General features: G+C 58.8%; 2 protein-coding genes across 5 annotated transcripts in view; one reads left to right on the forward strand and one right to left on the reverse strand.

Moving 5' to 3' along the window:
• On the forward strand, positions 1-19821 carry ADSS1 (adenylosuccinate synthase 1). Its single transcript, XM_074326799.2, has 13 exons — positions 1-548; positions 8264-8366; positions 10767-10829; positions 11372-11422; positions 11737-11803; positions 13435-13542; positions 13645-13726; positions 14428-14554; positions 15063-15217; positions 15971-16095; positions 17993-18090; positions 19223-19372; positions 19448-19821. The coding sequence occupies exons 1-13, from the start codon at positions 357-359 to the stop codon at positions 19498-19500; spliced, it is 1374 nt and encodes a 457-aa protein (XP_074182900.2). The 5' UTR covers positions 1-356; the 3' UTR covers positions 19501-19821.
• The window catches only part of LOC109455603 (uncharacterized), an 8131-nt gene continuing 2580 nt past the window's right edge, over positions 19629-25179 (reverse strand). For 2 of the 4 annotated variants that reach the window (XR_012494486.2, XM_088797565.1), the window contains exon 3: positions 19629-24962. Coding sequence is in view for 1 of the 4 variants with exons in the window: in XM_088797565.1 (XP_088653691.1) it covers positions 24729-24962 (234 nt within the window). In the remaining 3 variants the exon portion in view is untranslated. The remainder of the gene's footprint in view (positions 24963-25179) is intronic. The other 2 variants (XR_012494484.2, XR_012494485.2) reach the window with 2 other exon arrangements.

Consider the following 25179-nt stretch of genomic DNA (forward strand, 5'->3'; position numbering starts at 1 on the left):
CCTCTTTTGCAAGGCGCACTCCGCCCGGGAGGGGACCTCCACAGTTCCTGGGACCCCGCGGTGGGTTCGCTGCGCCCAGGCCTGCCCCTGGGCGGGGGCCGCGAACGTCCTGGTTACGTTCATGGGGCGCCCTGCCCAGTCCCGCGGGAGGGACCCCGGAGCGCGTCGCCAATCTTTGTGCCCCCAAAGCGCCCGGCCCACCTCAGCTCCCGGCGGCGGCGGGGGCGGGACCAGCGGCCGGAGGTCAGCGGGCGTCACGGGGCCCGCCCCCGCCCCCGGCGGGCGCCTTTTAATGGCGGGGGCGCGCGGGCCGGCGGGCTTTCGGGCGGCCCAGCGCAGCGGACGAGCCAAGCAGCATGTCGGCGACTCGAGCCTCCAACGACCGGCCCCCTGGCGCGGGCGGCGTCAAACGGGGGCGGCTGCAGCAGGAGACGGCGACCACCGGCTCCCGGGTGACTGTGGTGCTGGGCGCACAGTGGGGGGACGAGGGCAAAGGCAAGGTGGTGGACCTGCTGGCCACGGACGCCGATATCATCAGCCGCTGCCAGGTGCGCCAGGGCGGTCCCCCACCCAGACAGACCCAGCACCCCCCCAGTCCTCCCACCCAGACTCCGACACGCCTCTTGGAGTCTTTACCTCCGCGGACACCTTCCCAGCAGCCACCCCCACCCACTCCAACACCCACTCAGGCGCTCCCACTTGCCTCCCTGCACGAGACACCCCTCCCCCACTCCCGCCCCCAGGAACCCCTCCTTCTCTGCCCAGCCCCAGCCCCCACCCCTGCAGTGGGCCAGGGCCGAGCTATAAATACAAGAGTTGCTGAGTTGGGGACACCCGATCCTCAGGGGGTGGGTGGGGAGTCTCATGGGTGTGACGCTGGGCCCTTCAGTGGGGGAGGGTGGTGGGGACCTCAGCTCCCCTGAGGGTCTCCAGGACACCCATCCTCATTCTGTCTGGGATGGGACTGGCTGACTCTGCAAAGGGTTCATGTACCCAGAGAGGGCTGGGGCGGGGGTCGCTGGGGGCCAGCGAGGCCTCTCTGGGAGGGGGTGACCCTGAGGGGTCTACCAAGAGGGGGCAGAGGTGAGGGCATGATTGTGGGGAGGACATGAAAGAAGGCAGAGCAAGGACAGGAGGGGCCTGGCTGGACGCAGGGAGAGGGAGGAAGCACGGACCTCTCGGCCAGGGTGACCAGTGGCTGGCAGTACCACGGAGGAGGCAGGCACAGGCTTTGTCCCCTGAGGGCCCAGGGTAGGGCCTCTGCCAGCTGCAGGCTGCTCTCAGCGCCCTCTGTTCTGATGGACCCTGGGGGCCACTGCCCCATGCCAGGGCCACCAAGCTTCATGTGCTATGTGGGCTGACCTAGAGCTTGGTTGCAAAGGGTTGGCTTTGGGGTGTATGCATTGGAACTACTGGGGTTTGCAGCCCAAAATGGCGTAGGGGCACCCGCTGAGCTCCTTCGCCCTGGTTCTGTGGTGCGGAGGCTGGGGCTTAGAGCCCCCTGAGAAGCTGGTGGGCCCAGTGCCCACTTGGCTGGGGAAAACCTCAACAGCGGGACCACTCCTGCTGGATGCTGACAGTGGGTTCCTTGGGAGGTGCTCCCAAGGGTCTCCCACCCTGTCTCTGTTCTAAGCCACGGAAAGCAAGCTCACCCCCACCCCTGAGAGCCCCAGGTGCCAGAGGCCCCCTCAGGACCCCTGCTGTGTGCGTGAGGGGCCTGCGTGTGGTCAGGCGGCTGCCATCCCTGTGCCCTCCTGCCCCCAGCACAGAGCACTCCCTCCTCCGCCTGTGTACCCCAGTGAGCCCATGACCCTCTGCGTAAACCGCCCGCTCTGGTCAGCCCATCTCCCCTCCTCGAAGTGACTTTGCAGTTAGTTACTCTTGAAACCCACCTCTTGACGCCACCACCGCCTCTCCTGGCTGTGGAGACGGCTCTGGAGCAGAGCTCTCCCTGCTCTGCCACCTGGGTCAGCAGGCCAGCCCTGCCCACTCCTGTCACTTGAAAGAGCTGCAGGTGGAACCAGCCACTGGGGGGGCAGGCTGGGGCCGAGTCCCATGTGGGTGGCTGCCTGAAAGGGCTACAGCCAGCCAGCCCCGGTGACTGGGTCACCTGGCCTGTCACCTGGGCTCGGGGCCATCCTGAATGGCGGCTGCCCCCACGGCTGCCCTCTCTTTTACCCGCATCTCAGTCGTACGGGGCCTGTGGCCGGCCTGCACCCTAGGAGCCCCAGCACCTTCCTTACCATCCGGTCTTCGGCCTTCAGTTCCTCCTGCCGTTCTCTTCGCCTCCAGGACCCGTTTCCAGGGCAGCCTCTCCTCCTCGCGGACCATTGACTGCTGACCTGATGTCATGTGTCCCGGTCCCTGCCACAGCTCCCATGCCTTCTTACCCTCAACAGCAGCCCTTCCCAGCCGGCACTCAGGGGCTGTGGGCGGCTCTTGTACCTCCCCAGCACAGGCACCCTCCTGCCCCAGTGCCACCTTCCTTCTCTCCTTACCCCCCGCTTGCCCCCAGGGCTGGGCTGTGGCCGTGCCCACCTGCGCCTTTCCTCTTTGTGGGCTTCCTGCTGTGGCCACCTCACAGTGACCCTGAGACCATCATCGGCCACCCCATGCTGGTGTTCTCTGTGCTCTCTGCTGGGATACGAGGACCATGCCTTCTGGGAGTCCCTGCCCCTCCACTGCCTGGCTCCCCCTTTCTGTGCCTCGTTCCTGCTGCCTGACCCTACCCCCAGGCCCAGGCAGGAGCTAAGGGCCTGCCCACCTCACTGGCCGTCGCAGTCTCCCCCGCTGCACCCTGTCCCCAGCCTGGAGGTGTCCCCAGGTCTACAGTAGCCAGTCGCTCACTTCCAGCAGTACCCCCATGTCCAGAGTTACCTTCATCAGAGGCTTCTGACCACCGAGGCAGGATTTAGAACCCACCCCTCCAACTGCAGTGAGGGCATCACCAGGGCTCAGTGTGCCCTCCGGGCTCAGTACAGGGCACCCTGCTGGGTTTTTCTTAGTTTCTACAGGAGCTTTCATGCTACCACCCCCTCTGGCAGGGCTGTGTCCATCCGAGTTCCCCTGTGAAGGGCCACAGGCTGGTGGTGGAGAGCTATGGTGATGTGCAAAGTGGCCTCACTCACCGAGGGCCATGTCCTGCAGCTTGTCGGTGCCCTGGGGTCTCTCTCCAAGGGGACTATTGGGAAACACGTCACCATGTCCCCCAGGCTGGTCCAGGGACCTCTAGGGACAGAGGGGCCCAGAATGCTTGGTGTTGCTTCCAGAAGCAGGCTTCCCTCCACATCTGCACCCTCAGATGGCACTGGTCACCCGGTGGAGAGCAGCTCCTGATTTGGGTTGAATGAATGAGTGGCAGGAACCTGCTGGTGGGGCCAGACCACGTGGAGCCCTGCATCGCTGGGGGGCTGCCAGCTTCACCAGAAGGGGTCCAGGCATCTCCGCCCTGAGCGCAGGCTGGCTGCATGGAATGCACCATCCTGATGAAACCTACCCTCTCCTGACCACCCACGGCCTCTGAGGGGCTGTCAGCCCCGCCCTGCGCTTATCTCTCTGCTCCCTTTGTCCGCTCATCCTGCACACGGAGGTGGGAGAGCTGGTCCCTCCCTAGACAGGAGATCACGCCCCTCAGCCCCCAGTGCTGATGACAGGGTACTAGCAAGGGGCTGCATCACAGGAGAAAGGCCAGGCGGGCACCTCCCTGGGAACCTGCTGAGTAGGCGCTGTGTGACCTAAGGAGCCGTTCTGAGCAGTGTGATACCTGTGTGGAGGGGGGAGCTGCTTCCTGAGTGGGTCATGTGGGTGGGGCACCTGGCAGGTCAGAGGGCAGTGGGGGGCCTCCAGGCACATAGCGGGGTACGAGGGGCAAGGGCTGTGAAAGGGGCCAGGCACAGGACTCATACCCTGTTTCCCCGAAAATAAGACCTAGCCGGACAATCAGCTCTAATGCATCTTTTGGAGCAAACATTAATATTACACCCGGTCTTATTTTACTATAATATTTACTATCCTATAAGACCCTGTCTTATATTAACGTTTTCTCCAAAAGACACATTAGAGCTGATTGTCCAGATAGGTCTTATTTTGGGGGAAACACGGTATTAGAGAGCAAGGCTGTGGACACACGTGGGGGACAAGGCTCACAGAGTACACTCCTTCCCGAGAACCCCGCTGGTGTTGAACGTGAGGGCAAGGAGGAGTGTGGAGAGGCACCCCCTTGGGGACATTGGGGTTGGGTCTCAGGGCTGCATGACCCTTGGGGTGCCTAGGAGGATTGCAGAGGCCACACAAGGCAGCCAGGCTCTCTAGATGTAGGGTGGGGGTGGGGGAGCACTCGGGTGTGTTGCATGGCCCAACGTCACCACTCAGGGTCTCTGGGGACAAGCTGTGCATGAAGCTGAGCCCAGGCCCGCCATCCCTGGCCCCAAGGAGGGGGGCTGTTCAGATGCCTACAGGGCCAGGAAGTTCAGAGCTGGTCAGATTCCCCAGTGGGCTTGGTCCTGTTACTGGGTCCGGGAGTGAGAAAGCTGCCCTATCTTAGATCCCTGCCAGGGAGGCAGCTGGCATCCACTGGGGACTTTGAGTGACTGACCAGCCCGGGCAGGGGCAATGAGGGTGGCTTCAGCCCCCGGAGGGGCTTAGACCTGTGCCTGACCGCAGGCTCCAGCACAGAGGGGAGACGCCTGAGGGGCTGGTGCTAAGGCCCACCTCTGTGCCCCACCCCCGTTGACAGGGCCGTTCTCCCAGGGGCATGGAAGTGGGTGCTGCTGAGCAGACAGGGAGGCTGAGGGCTGGAAATCAGCGCTGCCCCGAGGTCCCAGGACAGTCCTGGCTCACTATCACAGGGCACTGGGCACACCGCCTCTGGAGCCTGCCTACCTGGGACAGAGGCAGAGAGCAGCCCAGGAGGAGAGAGCCACTCCTCAGAGGCCTGAATAGTCCTTTTCATGTCTCATGGGGACCCTGGGTAAGTGCCCTCTCCACGTGGTTTTCCAAACCAGCCCACAGCCTGAGTGCACAGAGCCGCACCCCTAGCCAACAGATGCCCTCTGGCCTGGCTGTCCTTGGGCCTGCAGACAGCAGCCAGGCCAAAGCCTGAGGACAGGACAGTGGGTGGAATGGCCCAGCTGCCACCTCGCCATAGCCCGTGTGCAGCCAGGGGAGTGCAGACCAGGATCTCTGGTGGTCGGCAGGCCCTGGGCTCAGCATTGGGTTGGCTCATGCCCCTGGGAATGGACTGTGGCCTGATGCCTGGGCCCTGCAGCTGGCAGAGGTCATTTGATTCCCACTGGTCCACAATGGCCTGTGCCTGTTCCTAGGCACCCATGTTTATCCCAAACAAAGGTGGGGCTGTGCTCAGAGGCGCTTCATGCCTGCCTGTGTATCCTCGGGCCAGCAGACACTGGCACTGGGCGCTCAGCAGGAGAGAAAGGCAGGGTGTCTGGGCTTCTCTGGCCCCCAGCCTGGCAGGCAGGACTCTGGTGGGCAAATGTGTGGCATCCGGAGGGACTGTCTGCAGGGAGGCAGGCTGGCCTGTGCTCTGCTGCAAACGCCCTTTCTGGGGACCTCGGTTTCCCCATCTGTCTGTGGATGCCATGCCTCCCGGGCTGCCCCTCCTATGGCAAAGGCGATTGTAGTGTGACCATGGGTAGAGAACCTCGCTGAGGGGACTCACTGCCCATGTACCCAGACGAGGGCAGAGCAAGGATGGGGTCTCTGGGAGGGCAGTGATCCCACAGCCCAGGGCTGTCAGTCACGTGTGGGCTGTCTGAATTCCCAGCCTCCTGATGGACTGAACCAGCACCCCAGGGCGGGGCTCGGGTCTGCTGGTAGTGCCACTGACCATTCTTTTTTTTTTTTTTTTTAAGATTTTATTGGGGCCGGCCCGGTGGCTCAGGCGGTTAGAGCTCCATGCTCCTAACTCCAAAGTCTGCCGGTTCGATTCCCACATGGGCCAGTGGGCTCTCAACCACAAGGTTGCCGGTTCAACTCCTCGACTCCCGCAAGGGATGGTGGGCAGCGCCCCCTGCAACTAAGATTGAACATGGCACCTTGAGCTGAGCTGCTGATGAGCTCCCTGATGGCTCAGTTGGTTGGAGCTCGTCCTCTCAACCACAAGGTTGCCGGTTCAACTCCCACAAAAGGGATGGTGGGCTGTGCCTCCTGCAACTAGCAACGGCAACTGGACCTGGAGCTGAGCTGCGCCCTCCACAACTAAGACTGAAAGGACAACCACTTGACTTGGAAAAAAGTCCTGGAAGTACACACTGTTCCCCTTCCTCAATAAAATCTTTTTTTTTTTTTTTAAAGATTTTACTGGGGAAGCGGAACAGGACTTTATTGGGAAACGGTGTGTACTTCCAGGACTTTTTTCCAAGTCAAGTGGTTGTCCTTTCAATCTCAGTTGTGGAGGGTGCTGTTCAGCTTCAAGTTGTTGTCCTTTCAGTCTTAGTTGTGGAGGGCGCAGCTCAGCTCCAGGTCCAGTTGCCATTGCTAGTTGCAGGGGGAGCAGCCCACCATCCCTTGCGGGCCGCGAGGAGTTGAACTGGCAACCTTGTGGTTGAGAGCCCACTGGCCCATGTGGGAATCGAACCGGCAGCCTTCGGAGTTAGGAGCGTGGAGCTCTAACCGCCTGAGCCACCGGGCCAGCCCACCACCGACCATTCTGATGGTCGAGGCTGAGTCCCTGGCCTCGCTCCCCCACCCCACACCTCACCCACATCAGCCCCTCCATCTCCCCTCCGGCAGCTTCTGGGGTGGACCACCAGGTTCACCTCCCAGCGTCATCTCCATCCTCAGTCCCCAAGGCCTGGGGCCACTGCCGACCCTGGCTCATGGGGCATCCCTTCTCGGTTCCCACACCCCTGCTGCCCCCTTTGTCCTCCGGCTTCCCCTGTTTCTTGTGCAGTTCCCACAACCAAGCACCTGGAATTCCCAGGTCCCCTCAGCCCCTGCTGGTCATGGGGTGCCTGGGGAAGCAGCAGGCCCACCCTCGGGAGCCAAGCTGTGGGACACCCAGATGGCGGTGACCCCAGGAGTCTGAGTGGGCAGACCTGTCGTGCATGGCCTCCACACCCTGGGTCGGTGGCACTGGGGACAGGCCCAGAGAGGCCTCCTGCATGCGTGTCATAAGTGGGACCCCTGGTAGAATTGGTTTTCAGCAGGGCCTGGAGGGCAGAGCAGGCAGGGGGAGTAGGAGGTGGGCAAGAGGCCCAGGAGGGAGTGCCCCTGGCCCGGGCCTGCTGGCATCTGCCCTTTGCTGCCCTCAGCTGCCCCCGCGCCGCCTGGCTGGGCTGCTTCGGTGGAGCTGGGAGACTAGCCATGCGTGAGGAGCAGGTGCTCCTGGTGGGGGTGGAGCCCCACCTTTCTGGGCCCTGCAGGGTGGCAGAGGCCCCACTAGCCTGCAGCCCACCACCCCTCTGCAAGGCAGGAGGATGGCAGGGTGTGGCAGCACGGAGGCCCAGGGAGACACAGGCAGGAAGGTGGGGACGGGCCGGGCCAGGCTCCAAGGTCCTGGGGACAGAGCAGGCACAGTGAGGGGGCACCAGCAAGCTTGTGTCCCTCCCTGGGGGGATGAGGAGGGCCCAGGGATCCATGCCCTGGGGGGCACAATGCCCTCCAGTGGTGGGAAGTGGGGCTTCAGGCTAGCCATCCCTCTGCCACTGGGCCTTCCTGGGGCTCCCCCCACCCCAGCTCTGGCCCCAACCCACTGTTAGCACAAGACCCATCACGAGGAAAGCCTGTGGCCTGTGTGTCCCTCAGAACAGGTTGGCCTCAAAATTGTGTTTTCTTTCTTCGTACGTGGGAGGCGTGGGCCCGAAGGGAGGAGTCCCAGCCGAGGCGGTGAGGTGCTCAGGCCCCACGGCCCGTGATGGGACCTGTCCCCCTCAGCTGTCTGCCACCGTGCAGCTTGGGCCCTGGGGCCTGAGTGTATGCTTTCCGGGAGGGTTGGGCCCCTCATTCCTACATCAGAGGAGGGACCCCGGGCGGGGCTCCGAGTGCCCCACCTTCAGGGTCCTGCACTGAGACCCCTCCTTTGGACGTTGATATGTGCCCACGAGCCTGGGTGTTGGAACCAGCCCCTGCGGTGCTCACCCAGCACAGCCCAGATGCACGTCAGAGCCGACCACTGCGCCAGGTTGCCCAGGTCCACGCGTGGACTAGGGACAGAGCCGCCACCCACAGGCGTCTCCTGAACCCCTGCTGTGGTGGGTGGCCCAGGCCCGGGCTCCTGGACACTCAGCCAGATTTCTGTTCCCAGGGGGGCAACAACGCTGGACACACCGTGGTGGTGGACGGCAAGGAGTATGACTTCCACCTTCTGCCCAGTGGCATCATCAACACCAAGGCCGTCTCCTTCATTGGTGAGTGCCAGGCGCTCTGCGGGAATCACGCCCCGCGCCACCAGGAGCCTGTCCTCAGCCTGTGCGGCAGGTGGGGGCGCCAGGGCCAGAGGGAGAGGGGGCAGCGGCCGGCGGAGCTCCCAGACTCCCCGAGGGCACTGAGCAGGCCTGCGTACGTGCCTGTCTGTGCAAGTCTGCATGTGTGTGCACTTGTGCACACCTATGAGTGAGCAAGTCTGCACGCGTGTGCACTTGTGCACACCTATGAGTGAGCATGCCTGCACGTGTGTACGCTTGTGCACACCTATGAGTGAGCATGCCTGCACGTGTGTACGCTTGTGCACACCTATGAGTGAGCATGCCTGCACGTGTGTGTGGGGGTGTGATGGGCCTGGCTTTCTGCTGTGTGAATGGAGCCAAGCCCGTGAGGGGGCGCTGTGCTTTTCCTGTCCCCTGCGTGAGGGTCAATGCTCCCCTCTGCAGCCCCCTGCCCCCAACCCTCACCCTCACCCTCTCTGCAGGCACCTGTGACATTTTAGTGCCCCTGACAGACAGTCACCTCCAGGACTGTGAGGATCTCTCCCTCTCTTCTCTGTCTCTCTGTCTCTCTTCCTATCTCTCTCTCCCTCTGTCCCTCCCTCCCTCTGTGTGTGTATTTCTCTCCCCCCCCCCCCCATGTTGACAGGGCCTGACTGCCCATCCTGGCCTCAGCTCCTAGCCTCCCTTGCTCAGAGATGCTTTCTCTGGTCCCCAGGCCCATAGGACGTGCTCTCAGAACTTCCAGTACTTTTCCTTCTGGCTCTTTCCATGACTCACCACACTCGTGACCCTTCTGCACCCTCCCTCACTGCCCAGGAAGTGGAGGCTGCAGGGCAGGAGTGTGCCCGGTGATGGCACAGGGTCTGGCTCCCTGCAAGTGAGACAGGAAGGGGACTGGGTGAGGGGCCGCATGCAGTCGGGTGAGCAGGGACGCCGTGTGTCTTCTCCATGTGCGTGCAGACTCGGGCCCCAGCAGTGGGTGAGGACATGCGGTGACAACCTGCAGTTCACATTGGGGACCCAGCCTGTGGCCCCAGCCTGGGCCTGGCAGGGTAGGGTCCTGCTGCAGGAAGCCCCTCAATGTCAACCTGTCTGCTGGAGCCCCGCTTGCCAAGGAGGGTGCTCTGCTGGGTCTCGGGGGAGCTGAGGACAGGTCAAGCCGGGCAGGCACCAGGGAGCATCGGTTAGTGTCGCCAGACGGTGCCCGACACAGGCTTAGCTGTGCGGACTGCCGGAGCTCACACAGCTGTTCTCAGCTTTTGGACTCCCCAGGCCCTTCCCACGTGATCATTTCAGGACGCATGGCATTTAGGTGACCTTTTGTGCTTGGTGTGGCTTGCGTAGTCTCTGAGTCACTCCCATCTGCACTCATGCCCTGCTTTCCTTGGTCCAGCCTGTGCCACTGCCAGCCCCAGCAGGGACCAGTGCAGGAGACGGTGGCCCAGCCTGGCACCTTGTGGTCTTGGAGGAAAGGGCCCTGCTCAGCTTCACCTGGACCCACACGAGCATGCTGGGTGACCTTGGGCTGCTGTGCCCCTGTGGGTCCTGCTGCAGTTTCATGTGGACGGGGCAGCACAGCTCCTGGGGGCCTGCTGGACCCTGGGAGGGGTTGGGGCTTCGTCACACCTCTCTCCCACTGTCAGGCCATTGAAATAAATCGTGATGCTTCATTGGGGCAGAATTCATGTGCAGCCGTCATTGCAACTCAGTGTTAGAGCACTGTCGTCACCTGAGAGACCCCCATGTCATGCTGGTCGTCCCCCTCCCACCCAGCCCCGCCACCCCCTCTACTCTGTAAATGCTTCAGGCTGGGTTGTTTCATTTGGGCCCTTTCTCTTATTGTGGTAAAATACACTTAACACAAATGTACCATCTTAGCCATTTTAAATGCACAGCTCAGTGGCATTAAGCACTTTCACTGTTGTGTGACCATCCCTACCATCCGTCTCCAGAACTTTCTCATCCTGCAAATCTGAACCTCTGTCCCCATTAAACACTCACTGCCCAGCCCCTCCTCCCCCGGCCCGGCCCCACCATCTACTTCCTGCCTCTGTGGACCTGAATCCTTGAGGGACCTCATATAAGTGGATCACACAGCATTTGTCCCTCTGTGTCTGCCTTATTTCCCTTTATATAGTGTCCTCAGGTCCACGTGTGCCATCGCAGGTGTCAGAGTCCGTCCTCTTTAAGGCTGGGTGACGTCCCAGTGTGTGGCTGGACCCCATTGGTTTACTCACTCATCTGTGGTGGACACTGGGTGGCGTCCACGTCTTAGCTGTTGTGAATGGTGCCGCTGTGAGCGTGGGGTGCAGATTCCATGCCATTTTAAATACGAGGCCCAGTGTCTGTGATACAGTTCAGTCTCATGTCTGTGTATTACAGGCAACGGAGTGGTTGTCCATTTACCAGGCTTGTTTGAAGAAGCAGAAAAGAATGAGAAGAAAGGTAGGTCCCAGTGCCCGTGGGGGTGCCCTGTCCCAGCCTCTGAGTGTCTTTAGCGGCCGTGTTGGCTGGCACCTTGCTGTGCATTTTCTCTGGTGGGCCAACCCTGCCTCCAGGAAAGGACATGGTTCCTGGGGCTCCTTGGGTACAGGAGGCAGGTAGGCAGTGACTGAGGCCACCAGCAGGGCATCCGGGTGGTCGGACCCTGAGAGGGTGTCCAGAGTCAGGCTGCCCACGGAGCAGCAGCCCTGAGACCCGAGAGGGTCCGTGGAGGAAGCAGAGGCTCAGCCTCAGGGTCCAAGTTCATGGAAGGTGGGCACTTGGCCCTGGGACACTGCAGGTGGCCAGACAGAGGCCCTGGGGAGGTGTTGCTGGGCTACCTGGGGGATGGGCCTGAGACCCCCAGTGGGGAGACTACCGGGTGTGGGGGGACCTGTCACTTGCCACATGCCAGGGTGACCATGGAAGCCTCTTGCAGGGTAGGGGGTGAGGGGGGGAGCTGGGTAGGGGGCCCGCCTGGCCCTCACCTGTGCCTGTTGCCGCAGGCCTCAAGGACTGGGAGAAGAGGCTTGTCATCTCTGACCGAGCCCACCTCGGTGAGTGGCAGCGCCGCCTGCCCGCCCCCTGCATGCTGACCCCACCATGGCCCTCCTCCCTGGCTGCACAGCCCACAGAGCTCCACATGGCCGTCCTGGGCAAGTGGTTGGGCCACTGTCCCCATGGCAGACGGGAAAACTGAGGCCCAGGGGGCCTCACAGTCACACATGAGTTGGTGGGGATCAGAGGCCGGATTCCAGTTTGTCCCCTTTCAAACTGGCCCACTGCTCTGCGACGGTCCGGGTGCAGCAGGGGTGGTCTGTAACCCTCTGTCTGCTTCTCTCACTCCCGGCACCCTCACCTGGCCCTGCAGTGTTTGATTTTCACCAGGCAGTGGACGGGCTCCAGGAGGTGCAGCGGCAAGCCCAGGAGGGGAAGAAGTGAGTACCAGTGGTTCTCTTGGCTGCTTAGTCCCCTAGGTAGTGCCCTGGGGGTGTATGCCATCCAGTGTGACAGGAGGGGAACCTGGATCCCCTCAAAGCGTCTGGAGAACAGCCGCATTGGCCCCTGTAGCCCGAATGCACTGCCTCTCCCCAGCTCACCCCTAGGAACGCATGTGCTGTCGCTTACGTGCCATGCTCACTGCCGCTGCTGGCATCCCCGGCCAGCCTCGACCCCACCCACAGCCCCAGCCCCACACGCGCCCCAATCCTGCCCCACCAGCACCTGACGCTCATACACTTTGCCCCCAAGGATATTTGTTCCAATGAGCTGGGACTGTGGTTCACAGAGCCAGGAAGGGGTGACACAGACGAGCATGCACGGCGCACACACACGTGCACACATACGCAAACTCACACTAACACATGCACATATGCAGTCGGACGATGAAGTTCTCAAACTCATCCTAGAAAAAGTGCTCCATCCCTCAGTGCTGAATATCACTACAGTCACCTTCGAAATACTCTCCTTGGGAAGTTATGCACTGATGCCAGCGCCTAGTCCACCCTTCAAAGCAATTTTGGGACTCTTTTTCTGGAATGGCCATCAGATCTGTCATCGTATTACCCTTGATGTCCTGAATGTCATCAAAATGTCTTCCTTTCAATATTTCCTTTATCTTTGGGTAAAGAAAGAAGTCATTGGGGGCCAGATCAGGTGAGCAGGGAGGGTGTTCCAATACAGTTACTTGTTTACTGGTTAAAAACTCCCGCACAGATAGTGCCGTGTGAGCTGGTGCATTGTCGTGATGTAAGAGCCATGGATTGTTGGCGAAAAGTTCAGGTCATTTTCCTCTAACTTTCTCATGCAGCATTTTCAGCACTTCCAAATAGTAAACTTGGGTAACTGTTTGTCCAGTTGGTACAAATTCATAGTGAATAATCCCTCTGATAGCAAAAAAGGCTAGCAACAAGTTCGCAAACTTAATTGTCAGACCTAGTACACACATGTGCACATATGCGCTTACTCACACTTTGCACATGTGTGCACTCATGTCACTACACACGTGCACTCATGTACGTGTGCACATACACGTGTGTGCATGCTAACACGCTTGCATGTACACATGGTCTCACACATGTTGACACTAACACATTGTTCACATGAACACAAGTATGCACACACACACATGCACACATGTGCACACTCATGTTTTTACACTCGTGCACACACTCACATGCCTGTGCACACACACACATGTGCTGTGCAGGGTGGGCACAGCTGGCTCCCAGTCCAAGGAAGCAGTGTCCCCAGTGTCAGTCAAGAGGGGCGCTTGGGCAGAATACAGACGGGATGGGAGGCCCCATGGGCACTGGGTCCCAGATGGAGGTGGTGAGATGAGGGGAGGGTTAGTTTGGGGCCCAGAACCATCTGCCACTGCCCAGTCCCTGGGTCCCTGAGAGCTGGCAATTCGAGGACGCTGGTCGGTCCTCATAGCCGCCCAGCCCCTGGATGCTGCTGCTGGGGAGGCGCCAGACATGTCACCCAGGGGTGGAAACGGGTCTGGGGGGCTGGCCAGGGACCCCAAGTTCCCAGGCGGGCTCCCATGCTCACAGCCGCTCCCTCTCAGCATCGGCACCACCCGGAAGGGGATTGGACCAGCCTACGCGTCCAAAGCGGCCCGCACCGGCCTGCGCATCTGTGACCTGCTGTCGGACTTCGATGAGTTTTCCGCCAGGTACCTGCCTGCCCACAGCCCCAGGGAGCCCCCCACCCCTAGTGAGGAGGGGCTTGGGGATCCAGCAGAAACGAGGGGTCCCAGTCACTGTCACCTCTGCAGATTCAAGAACCTGGCCCATCAGCACCAGTCCATGTTCCCCACTTTGGAAATAGACGTTGAAGGTCAACTCAGAAGGCTCAAGGTAGAGCTGGGGCGGCCGGGCAGCGTGTGGTTCTGATGACTAGCCCACGTCCCTTGAACACGCACGGAGCGCACCCATTGCAGGGCATTATTACTGGGTGGCTGGCCTTCTTGGGGACCATGGCCGGCTGTGGTCAGCCAGGTCTTAGGAGGCTGGGCTTACCTGCCTGGCCCAGCCCTCACTTCCTCTCTGGGGAAGGTACTCAGGACGTGCTGGGGAAGGGAGGCCGGCACTGTCCTATCTGCGACAGTAGGTAAAGGTGAGAGGGGCAGGTGGGGTTGGGGACAGGATGATGTCAGCGCAGAGCCCTTCTGGAAGTTTCCAAGGTTAGGATCCTGCTCCAGCCCTTATCTAGGGCCGTAAATGAGAACAGGGACGGACTGACAGGGAAACCAGTCATACTGGATTAGGACCCACCCTAGTGACCTCATTTGAACTTGAATTACCTCCAAATACAGCCCCACTCTGAGGTCCTGGGGGTTAGGCCTTCAATATATGAATTGGGGGGACACACTTCACCCCGTTGTAGTCACTAAGGCCAGTGCTGAGTGTCAAGGTCAAGACCCGGATGGGGTCATGTTTGCAGACCAGGCCCCTTGCTGGGAAGGATCGTGCTGGCTGAGCGAGGCTGTCAGTAGGAGGCAGGAGCTGGGGGGGCCGTGCCCAGCCCCCACCCGCAGCAGCGTTCCTCCTTCTCCCAGGGCTTTGCCGAGCGGATCCGGCCGATGGTCCGAGATGGTGTCTACTTCATGTACGAGGCGCTCCACGGCCCCCCCAAGAAAATCCTCGTGGAGGGTGCCAACGCAGCCCTGCTGGACATTGATTTCGGTGCGTCCCGACCAGCTGATCCCAACGCTCCTCCCGCTGTGTCTGCCGGGCCCGGGGCATGGCAGGGTCGCTTCCTCAGACACGCTGCCATCCATGCCATGAAATGGTGCAGCTGCCCATTGTTCTTACTTCAGCGGGAGGGGAAGGGAGAAGCTGAGCTGGAGATGAGAGGATGGAGAGCAACAGAGACCCTGACAGGGCAAGTGCTGCAGGGGTGCTAGAGCCACAGCTCGGGCTGTCCCATGCGGGCCCCTGCATCCCCTTCCCCGACCCCAGGGTCACACCAGCACCGAGGCCACCTGGTGCCAGTCTGGAAATCTCCCTCTTCTCCCCCTCATGACCCTGTGGGGGCCACTCCCCCAGGAGGTCCCTCTAGTTGGCTCTTGAGACCCCACCAAGGGGCCATGCAGGGGGCTTATCTGCCTGCTATCCTCTGCCCAGAGGGACCTGTGGGCTGGGGTGACCTGTGGGGGGTGGCGGATGGTCCCTGACCGGTTCTGTCTTGTAGGAACCTACCCGTTTGTGACATCATCCAACTGCACAGTGGGCGGTGTGTGCACGGGGCTGGGCATCCCCCCCCAGAACATTGGGGACGTCTATGGTGTGGTGAAGGCTTACACCACACGTGTGGGCATCGGCGCCTTCCCCACCGAGCAGATCAACGTGAGTGCCCAGCCCCCGCGGAACCCCTTGGGGACATGGGGGACCAGGCGCCATGGTGGTGCGTACTGAGATGTATGTATATAAGGCTGCGTGCTCCGGCATCATGGCACGCGTGGGCTTACACTGAGAACGCACTGTGCACATGCGTGTCTGCACCGCCCCACTCCTCAGGGAGCTGTTGCATGCGTGTGGAGTGCCATAGTCACCTCTGAGCCCTGGGGGGGGACTGCCCAGGGACTCCCTGGCTCAGAAAGGAGGCCTCAGGACGCCACCAGCCTGCCTTTGTCAGTCTGGCCTGTGTCCTGGTGGCTGCGAGGACAGGAGGCCTTTGTCCTGAGCAGGTGTGTATAAAGTTCAGAGTGGGAAGGATAGTGGGTGGCTTTCCCGGGGCAGGGAGCACAGGAACAGGGATGGGGACCCCAGGAGAAATAAACTCACCCCCACTGGTCCCCCAGCTAAGTTACAGGACAGGTTGGGTCTGCCCTGCCCTCCCTGCAGGTGGGAGCTAAGGAGGAGGGGGTGGCAAGGCTGCCTGTGCCTGTCCACCAGGTATAGTCCTGCTTTCAGGAGGACGCCCTCCGCCGGACCCCTCTGGCCAGCAAGGTGGGGCCTCAGCCTATGGGGAGTGAATTTGACAGGGGATGCAGCTTCCAGATTGCCCTGAGGCAAGGCGCGGGGGATGGTGGGCCAGAGGGCTTGGTGAGCAGAGTCGGCCAGGCACGGCTCTCTTTCACCTGCTCTGTTCTCACGCAGGAAATCGGAGACCTGCTGCAGAACCGCGGCCATGAGTGGGGGGTGACCACGGGCAGGAAGAGGCGCTGTGGCTGGTTAGACCTCATGATTCTGAGATACGCCCACATGGTCAATGGATTTACCGCGTAAGCAGCCACCCGTCGTACTTGTTGCCACATGGTCACTCCACTGCCGTCCACACCGGGTCCCGTCTCAGACTCCCTGGACGCTACCAGAGCAAGTGGAGCTGGGGGTCAGGGCTCAGGGCCTGTCTCCCCTGTGGGGTGTTGTCACCCCAACTAGACCCTTCCACATGACAGCGCTTGTCCCCGGCGCTCAGAGCTGGCCGTGCAGCCTGGACCTGTCTTCTCCTGAGCAATATCATGAAGGCAGAGGGCATCTTGGCATCTGTAAGAGGTTAAAATAGTTCATCTAGAGATGGGGGTAGGTAAACCCAGAGCCAAAGGGCTCTTGTCCTGATGGACCCAGCACACAGCTACATGGGCACTGGCCTGGGCCAGCTGAACCTGGCTGTCCAGACCTCTGGGCTGTTAGGGTGCAGGTCTGGGGTTGTGGGGAGGGGAGACTCTGTTCAACACAGTGTGTGGCCGAGAACCAAAGGGGGCCATGCTGTGAGCTCTGAGACCCCAGACAGGCCCCCGGAGCCGGCCAAGCAGGCAGGCCTCCCACAGGGCTCTCTGAGCCTAGGAATGACTTGGCACTTTGAGATGCTTCTGTGTGCAGAGAGTGAGCTGGAGAGCTGCTGACCAAGAGCACTGACAACGAAGTGGTGTTCGTAGGCAGGGCTGGGCTGAGCTGATGGGAGCTCCAGGGTCAGGGTCAGGGCCGATTGGAGCTCCAAGGTCAGGGTCAGGGCCAATGGGAGCTCCAAGGTCAGGGTCAGGCTGATGGGAGCTCCCAGGTCAGGGTCAGGGCCGATGGGAGCTCCAGGGTCAGGGTCAGGCTGATGGGAGCTGCAGGGCCTTGGCCTGTGCCAGCAGTAATTGTCCTCCATTCAGTTTCCCCCGAATACCAGGATGACACCGGGCTTGTAAGAAGGGTGCAGACCCCCAGGGGGAAAGGCTACCTTTAAAGCTCACCGCATACCCCCCACCGCATGGCAATAGTGGGAGTGGAGCTCTGGTTAGAACCTAGAGAGCTCTGTCCCACATTCTCTGTCCCATCAGAGGGGCCTCCACAGGTTGCCACCTCTGTGAGCCAGCTTTCCATGGCTGTGGGGTGGGAAGGTGACCCCAAAGAGGGGATCCTTCATCTCATGGAGCTGTTTTCCTGAAGTCATGCTCCCATGGGGCAGTGGGGTGGGCCCCCACGGTGTTCCCAAGACTGACCTGGCAGCCAGGGCTGCCTTTTGGTGACAGTTACAGGTCCAGCGGCTCGGGACCTTCTGGGGAATGAGGGGCTTTGTTTGAATGGGGGACTGGCTGCTTCCTCCCAAGCTCAGTGAGCCTGGCAGGGCTGAGAGGCACACGTCTGTCACAGGGTGAGGGCCTCCTCAGAGTGTCTGTTCAGTGCAAATGCGAGCCATGCCTCCTCCATGCCCATGGGGCCAGTCTGTCAACAGGAGGCCAAGGGATGCAAGTGCCATAGCCAAGCACCTGACGGGCATTCCAAGCGCACTGTGACCACGGGCTTGGGGAGCACAGGGAGACCCACCCATGAAGGGAGGAGGAAAGGAAACGGGAAAAGGGAAGACACTTATGTGAGGTCCTGGGCTCTGGGCCTGGTGGAGGAAGAACTGCCAAGGTGGACACCGTCGTCGGCATCTGTGGTGTGGACGGGCTCGGTGTTTACGCGGCAGCCTGGGGCGTGTGGGCAGAGCAGTGGGAACGAGCTAAGGCCCTAAATGCGGCTAGGAGGGAGGGCAGATGTGTCAAGAGCCGCCCTGGGGGCAGCAGGTTCTCTTGTGTGCCTCACTGTTATTTTCTGGTCACTGAAATGGAAAAGTGAGGGGAGGAAGCCAGAAGAGCCATGAGCACACTGCCGACAGCTTCTCCACTTGTCCCGTCTGTTGGTTTTGGATAGGCTGGCCTTAACCAAGCTGGACATCCTGGATGCCCTGGATGAGATCAAAGTCGGCGTGTCATACAAGCTGAACGGGAAGAGGATCCCCTATTTCCCAGGTGCGGGCAAGAGGGGGCTTCCTCCGTGGGCAGCTTCAGCCTCCATGGGGCGGACTTGGCCTGTGGACCCTGGAGACAAGGGAAGGGTCTGCACTTCATGTGCAGAGCAAGTGCTTGTCTACAGACCCACCCATCACAGGTTCTCACTACAGTGGGGAGGCCTGGCTGGGTCTCAGGGCAGCTGCAGGTGCGTCCAGGGTTTGGGAAGCGCTCAGAGGGACAGGCCTGGGTAAGTTGGTGGGAGGCACTTCGGCACTCAGCCAGAGACCTGGGCAGCAAGGCCTGCCTCCCGGAGAGCTGGACACTCACCCAAGTTAGCAGACATGGATTGCTCTGGAAAGCCTAAAACTGTGCAAATGGGAAGATGACTATTTTCCCTAAGAAAACATCCTGGCTGGGGTTTGTTACCACACAGCCCTGCTTTTCAGAAGCATGAAGGTGGTACTGTCTTCCTGGGTTTCAGTTACTTATGCACCTGGACTGGGGGTCACGTTCTGACCCCACTACCGCTGGTAGCTTCCTCTGCAGCTGTGACTGGGCCACCCCTCGCCCCCCTGGGTGTGTAGACCCACCAGTGCCTCCTGGCTACGATGGGCAGGAGCTGTATGTGTCCTCTCTGTCAGTGTTTCCTGGCCCTACTGACCCCTGACCTTCGGGAGGGTGCAGCAGGACAGTGGTGTGACCCCGGGTCCAGAGCCCCGGGGAGTATGCAAACTCAGAGGAGCTGAGGCTCAGTGACCCTCGGAGTGGATGGCTCATTCCAGCACCTTCCGTCAGTAAGGGAGGGCTGGCATCTGCTGTGACCCTTGGAGTCCCGGGACAGATCCTCAGGATTTCCTAGCACCTCGGGGCCCAGAGCCCTTAGCATTTCCCAGCGAGGTCCTTGGCGTGCCTTAGCTGAGTCACCTGTGGACGTAGCAACAGAGCATGTAGCAAATCTGCATGCAGGGTGGACGTGGTCTGAAAGGGGCATAGCCAGTATCCAAGAGCCACTCCCCGACCCTGAGGAAACCAAGCAGGGTGCCTTGCCCTCCTCGCCACTCAGCCCCCAGGCAAACAGGCCCTGTGCTGGGAGTCCCAGCTACCCAGCGTCTGCCCCGGTGATGGACCTCGTCACCCCGTATGTCCCCAGCTAACCAGGAGATCCTGCAGAAGGTGGAGGTGGAGTACGAGACCCTGCCTGGGTGGAAAGCAGACACCACAGGTGCCAGGAAGTGGGAGGATCTGCCCCTGCAGGCCCAGAGCTACATCCGCTTCGTGGAAAACCATGTCGGAGTGGCAGGTGGGTGCCCTGTGTCCGGCTGCCCTCTCCCCACCCCTGCGGCACCCCGGCCTCAACGACCCTTTTCCCTTTCAGTGAAATGGGTTGGTGTCGGCAAATCAAGGGAGTCGATCATTCAGTTGTTTTAGACAAGACAGAGCTGACCCGGCGGCCCAGCAGGTACCAGTTCCCATATCCACAGCCGTCGTCTGTTCCTCGGAGGCAAAACCAACACCATAAACAAACAAATATGAAAACTGTTTCCTGGACTTTTGTATTTTTCCTTGAGCCCTCAGCTCAACCCGTTGATTTCTACGATGATTTTCAACACCCGAAAGCCAGCATTGTTCACATTTTCAAAATCCTGTTATTGAAATGAGCCGAGGTGCTCGAAACACAGACCTTTAATTATCACATGGTTGTATGTCCGGTTGGAGCAGTTTGACAATAAACATATCCAACAGCCACTGGACAGTAGTGCTCGTGCATGTTTTGTTCTGACCTTGTTGTTTTGTTTTGACTTTTAAACACTAAAAGGCACCACTGACACTTCACTGTGACAACAGCCTGGGTGACGGACGTGTTCGGTGACACAAAGCCAAGTTTGTTTGCTCAGACCACAGAACAGAACCAGCCCATGAAAGAGAGACCGCAGCAGTGAATATGTTTTCCAAAACCAAACATTTAAACAAATCTCACTCTAGAGCCCTGAGCCCGTCCCTGCCAGGATGGTGGTGCGAAGGCAGCCCCTTGTCATTGCAGTGGGCGCTCCACGTGGCGCTCTGATGTCCGCATTGAATGAGCTTGTCCCCACTGGCCAAGCGACATGTTCCTACCGTACACTGTGCTCCTTAAACCACACTCCAGGGTTTGGGGTCAATTTAGAAAAATAACTGCCTTTTTGGTATAACTTAAAGAGGGAAGGAATTATTATATATGGGGAAGCCCAGATTCAGCCAGGGTTACACTGGGCTTTTGGCGCTGAGAATGTCGGCTGGGTTCGCTGAAATTGGTGTGTGCCAGCGTTGCCAGCTGCCATGAGCCCCGCCACCCTCACCCATGGGGACGCTGACTCCTGTGATGTGTGTCGGATAAGCAGCCACATTCTGAAAATCCAGTGACTTCACCATGCCAGCAAACACCTCAGACAGTGCCCGAACCACATCAGCGACTTGAAGGGAGTCAGGAAAACACAGTTATGCTTCAGCTTCCTTGGGCCTCCGGCACCAGCTGCACAGCTCCGTGGGTAACAGGCACACGTAGAAGCTGTCTCGGAGTTTTCCGAGAATTATTCCCTCTGATCCGCGATACAAGAGAGATAAAAGGAGAGCGGCCCGAAGCAGGGGTGAGCTCTTAGGACCCTGGCCTCACTGTCTCCAGGGGGACCAGCTTCCATGACCGGGGATTCACCTTCCATGACCAGGGGTCCAGCTTCCACGACTGGGGGTCCACCTTCCATGACCGTGCTACATAAAAAGCTATGAGCCTGCTTTGCAAGGTGCGTGGGGGACACATGAGAGCTGCAGGAAGGTTTCAGAGGGAGATTTTGCAGTGGCTGCTGAACGCCCCCCTCCCACCAACACAAGCCATGGCTTTTTCTCCTCCATCTCTGGACAAAATCTTGAGAAGCCACCCCCAGACCATGTTGCTGCATGTCAACCAAAACAGGACTGGAACCTCTGCAGATTTCAAAAGTTTTTCCCTGGGCCCGTATGAGACCATGCCCGGGGACAGAGCTCCAAGCCTTGAGACAATGTCCAACTTGAAGGCGTGGGGAGGCTCGTAGAGGCTGGAGGACAGGAACATACAGCTGTGCGGTAGCGGCTCAGAGTTCCCTGCATTCGGACAGTTTTACATCCAGTGACAGGTGGCAGTGTGCAGATGGGGTGAGGGCCTCAGGCACCTGGAGCTGGAGCCGGAACCCTGGGAAGGGGTGTGGAGGCAACTATTTTGAAACTTCCATCAGATGTAGAAAGCAGAGACACCGCCCTTCATAATCATTTATCTGTGTAATTGGGACTGTAGAAGGTATACGTGGCCAGTCCCACTAGGCCTTGGTGAGGAATTCACTGTCTGTCCCCACCCCATCCCCTGGAGCAGCTCAGATGCCCTTTCCTTTCACACATATCTGCACGTTTTACAGGGTGAAAGGACATCCACTTCGAGGGGACATCATTGCTCCCCAGCGCCGACTGTCACTCCCGCATGGCCAGGGGTGGTGATGGGCTCGGACGGACAGCCCCCTTTCTCACTAACAGATGTTTGGAGGACCGTAGTAGTTGTAACAAGGTGCTCGCTCCACTTTGCACCGACAACACAGTCTCCGTATAGACGAGCTTGCATGGTCTCAGCTCACTACATGGGTAAAGATAAATAAGGAATTTGGTGATGTTTGATAAACTGTGTTTCCAAGCACTTTGGAAAGCTGCCAGATTCCTTAGAATTAAGCATTCATCTGCCCACCCCCAGCCATTCCAGCCCCAGGCACTGACCCACAGTGGAGGAACACAGACGTCCAGACAAAGCTGCATATGAGAATGTTCCAAGCAGCTGCCTTCATCACAGCCAAAACCTGGCGCCAACCCAGGTGTCCGTCAACAGGTAAGCGAGCTGTGGTCCACATGACCCACGCACAGAACATATTCAGCCACAAAAGGAATGGGCCACTGAGGGCGCGAAAAGATGGACAGCTTTAAAGTCAACGTGCTGAGACGGGTAGCTAGACACTCAAGCACATGTGAGGGTCTAGGGTAGCAACGCCACCCATAGGGATTGAGGGCAGATCACCTGTCACTTCTGCCGGGGGCGTGGAGGGGTGAGGGGTCACCCAGGCGTGCGGATCTGTCTGAGGGATGAATTGCACACGTACCATCTGGGCATCCTATTGGGTATAAATGTGTACGATTTCACTGTAAGAAAATTATAACTCAATTTAAAAATTCCTGAAAGTAGTCCAACCACACTACACAGCTTCGGGACTCTGAGACGACTATTACTCAAAATGTTAGGACCAAGGCGACTCTGATTAAGCATTTTAAAGAACACATTTCCAGCCAGCCTCAGCTTCTGTGCGTTTGTTGGAGAGGACGTTTGCTGCACTGCCCACAGGAAAACAGAAGGTGTGTTCCTTCGTCAGTCCGATAAACATTCACTTGCAGAATGTCTGACTTTCCCAGGTCACTTATGCCAAGCAGAAATGGTTTGCATGAGCGCGGGTCCTGGCCAGCCAGTTTTCCTGCGGTGACCCCACCCTGGGCAGGGCAGGTCTCCTGACTCTGGGTTTCCCCTTCTGTCTCACCAGAGGGCAGGGGCCCTGTTGGCTCTGCTCAACGCCACCCCAAGGGCCTAGCACAGAGCTTGGCACTTGTTATGGGGCTTGTGTGCCCCTTGAATTGTGTCCCCCTAAAATTCATGTTGAAGTCCCAACTCCTCATCCCTGAGAATGTGACCATATTTGGAGATGGGGTTTAAGGAGATAATTGTTTTCCCCAGCTTTATAGATATATAATTGATATGTAAGATATAATTTGACATATAGTGTGCAATGTGATTTGATACTGGGAAATCTTTGCCACAATAAGGTCGGTGAACACATCCTTCACCTCACAAATGACTACCATTTTGTTGTTGTTATGGAGACAACATTTAAGATCTACTCTCTTAGGAGCTTCCAAGTACACAATGCAGTGCCTTAGACCCCTGGAAATTGTCTGTCTTATAACTGGAAGTTTGTGCCCTTTGACCAACATCTCCCCACTGCCCCCTCCCCCCAACAATGGGCAACCCCTTCTAGTCTCTGCTTCTGAGTTCAATGATTTCAGATTCCACATGTGAGATCAGACTGTATTCTTCTTTGTCTGTCTGGCTTATTGCACTTAGCATAACACCTTCAATGTTAGTCCGGGTTGTTGCAAAGGGCAGGATGTCGTTTCATGGCTGAGTAGTATTCCACTGTATATACGTACGCCATCATCTGCTGTCTCCATGGCTTTGTGAATGACGCTGCTATGAACATGGGGGTGCAGACATGTCCTCAAGACATTTCATTTCCTCTGCATATCCAGAAGTCGATTGCTGGATAACATAGTCATTGTATTTCAATGTTTAGAGGAACCAGCAGATGATGAGCTTTTAGAGGTCATATGGGTGGGCCCTAATCCCGTTTGACTGGTGTCCTTACAAGAAAAGATCAGGACACAGGAAGACAGCCATATACACGCCCAGGAGCGAGGCCTCAGGAGGAACCCACCGTGCTGACACCTGACCTGGGACTTCCCACCTCCTGGACTGGAGACAACAATTGTCTTGTGTGAGCCCCGCAGGCTGTGGTGCCATATTTCCCATTATCCACTCACTGAGTATTCAAAGGCTCTGGGGCACTTTCAATCTGAACACCAACAACTCTCCAGCGATTCCTAATTCCTAAGATTAAAAATAATATTTTCAGGAATTGCACCTCTTCCTGGGATGAACAAACCAAATGGTGTATGATTAAGTGACTGTACGATCACCAGGTCCGTTCCCTAAAGCAGGTGTGGATGAAAACGGGGCCGCATGCTAAACCTGACAAGCTCGGGGGTGTCCAGCCTGGCAGGCCATACAAACTGAGACCGAAGTGACCACACAGGATGGTCTGAACATAAAAATTCCCAACTAAAAGTGGGTCGTGGCAGGTAGTCACGTCCTAGGCCTGTAGCTTCCTTGACAAAGGTCACTCTACCTTAAGTGAGCCTGTCTGTCATCTTTTTGCATCTAAGATGACAGACCCTTGGAATGTCAGTCATCCCCTTTCCGGATCCCCCGGGGCACAGCCCACCACACCACAGCAGGAAACGACAGAATCCCTCATGTTGTTCTAGTCCCGATCACCATCTCTGTGTGCTGTAAAATGCTGTTAACCACCCTGTACCCCCCAGTGTAAAGAAGGGTGTGTCTCCATCTTACTTTTTATCCAACCCCAGGGATCTCCCCGCTTTGCTTCCTCCGCCCCCTTAACCTACCACGCATGGATTCCATGAACCCTCCTTAGGTCTCCTCCTTTGATTGTAACCTACGATTGTAAGGTATAAAATAAGCTGCAAAACTGGCATTTTCTGAAGCATTTTCTTAACCCGTAGAGATTTTGCTTCCCAGCAACTGGCAGTCAGTTTGGCTCAGACAAACTCATTAAATTTCTCTACAGGTTTGGACGCTTCTGGGCAAGCCGGCGACTGAGCAGCGACATGAGGTGACCCGGTGGGCGCCCCACGGCGGCGGGCTCCTACCGCAGAGGACCCCCCCGCGCCCCAGGGCACCGTGTACCCGCCGCCTGGAGCGGCTAGCCGGCTGACTGACGTCACGTGCGACGTGTCACGTCAAACCGAAGCAGCAGCTCTGGTCACTGCAAATGCAGTGACGGAAGAGCCGGCTGCAGGACGAGGCCGCGCCAGACGGAGAGGCTGTGGGCAGGCACCTCCGGGCGACGGAGGAATCTGAGCCCTAGGAGCACGTGTTCTCCCCGCGGCTCCCGCGCCGCCGTCGCGGGCCGGATGTGACGTGACAGCGCCGGACGCGCCGAGGGCAACCCGGGTCGTGCACTGGCCACTGTCCACTTCCGTGAGGATGGGAATGCCTTCAAAGTAAAAATCAGAAGGAAGGAAATCATCCTCCAACTCTGGTGACGTAAAAGAGGAACTATAACCAATTTCAACAGTTTACGGACCAAAAAAAAAAAAAAAACCCACACAAAAAATGAGACACTCCGCCCCTCCTGCACCACGACTCCCGTCCCCATGTCGCCTCCTGCCTATCAGGAGGCGCACCTCCCACAGGACCCGCCCCCAGCGCAA

Source organism: Rhinolophus sinicus, chromosome 3, assembly GCF_057876585.1.
Source record: "Rhinolophus sinicus isolate RSI-liver-muscle chromosome 3, RSI-T2T, whole genome shotgun sequence".
NCBI lineage: Eukaryota > Metazoa > Chordata > Mammalia > Chiroptera > Rhinolophidae > Rhinolophus > Rhinolophus sinicus.

Coding starts and splice junctions, on each gene's coding strand:
- ADSS1 (XM_074326799.2), top strand. CDS start 357: ATGTCGGCGACTCGAGCCTCCAACGACCGGCCCCCTGGCGCGGGCGGC. Junction 11,804..13,434: donor CAAGCCCAGGAGGGGAAGAA/GTGAGTACCAGT, acceptor GCTCCCTCTCAG/CATCGGCACCACCCGGAAGG. Junction 13,727..14,427: donor GTCAACTCAGAAGGCTCAAG/GTAGAGCTGGGG, acceptor TCCTTCTCCCAG/GGCTTTGCCGAGCGGATCCG.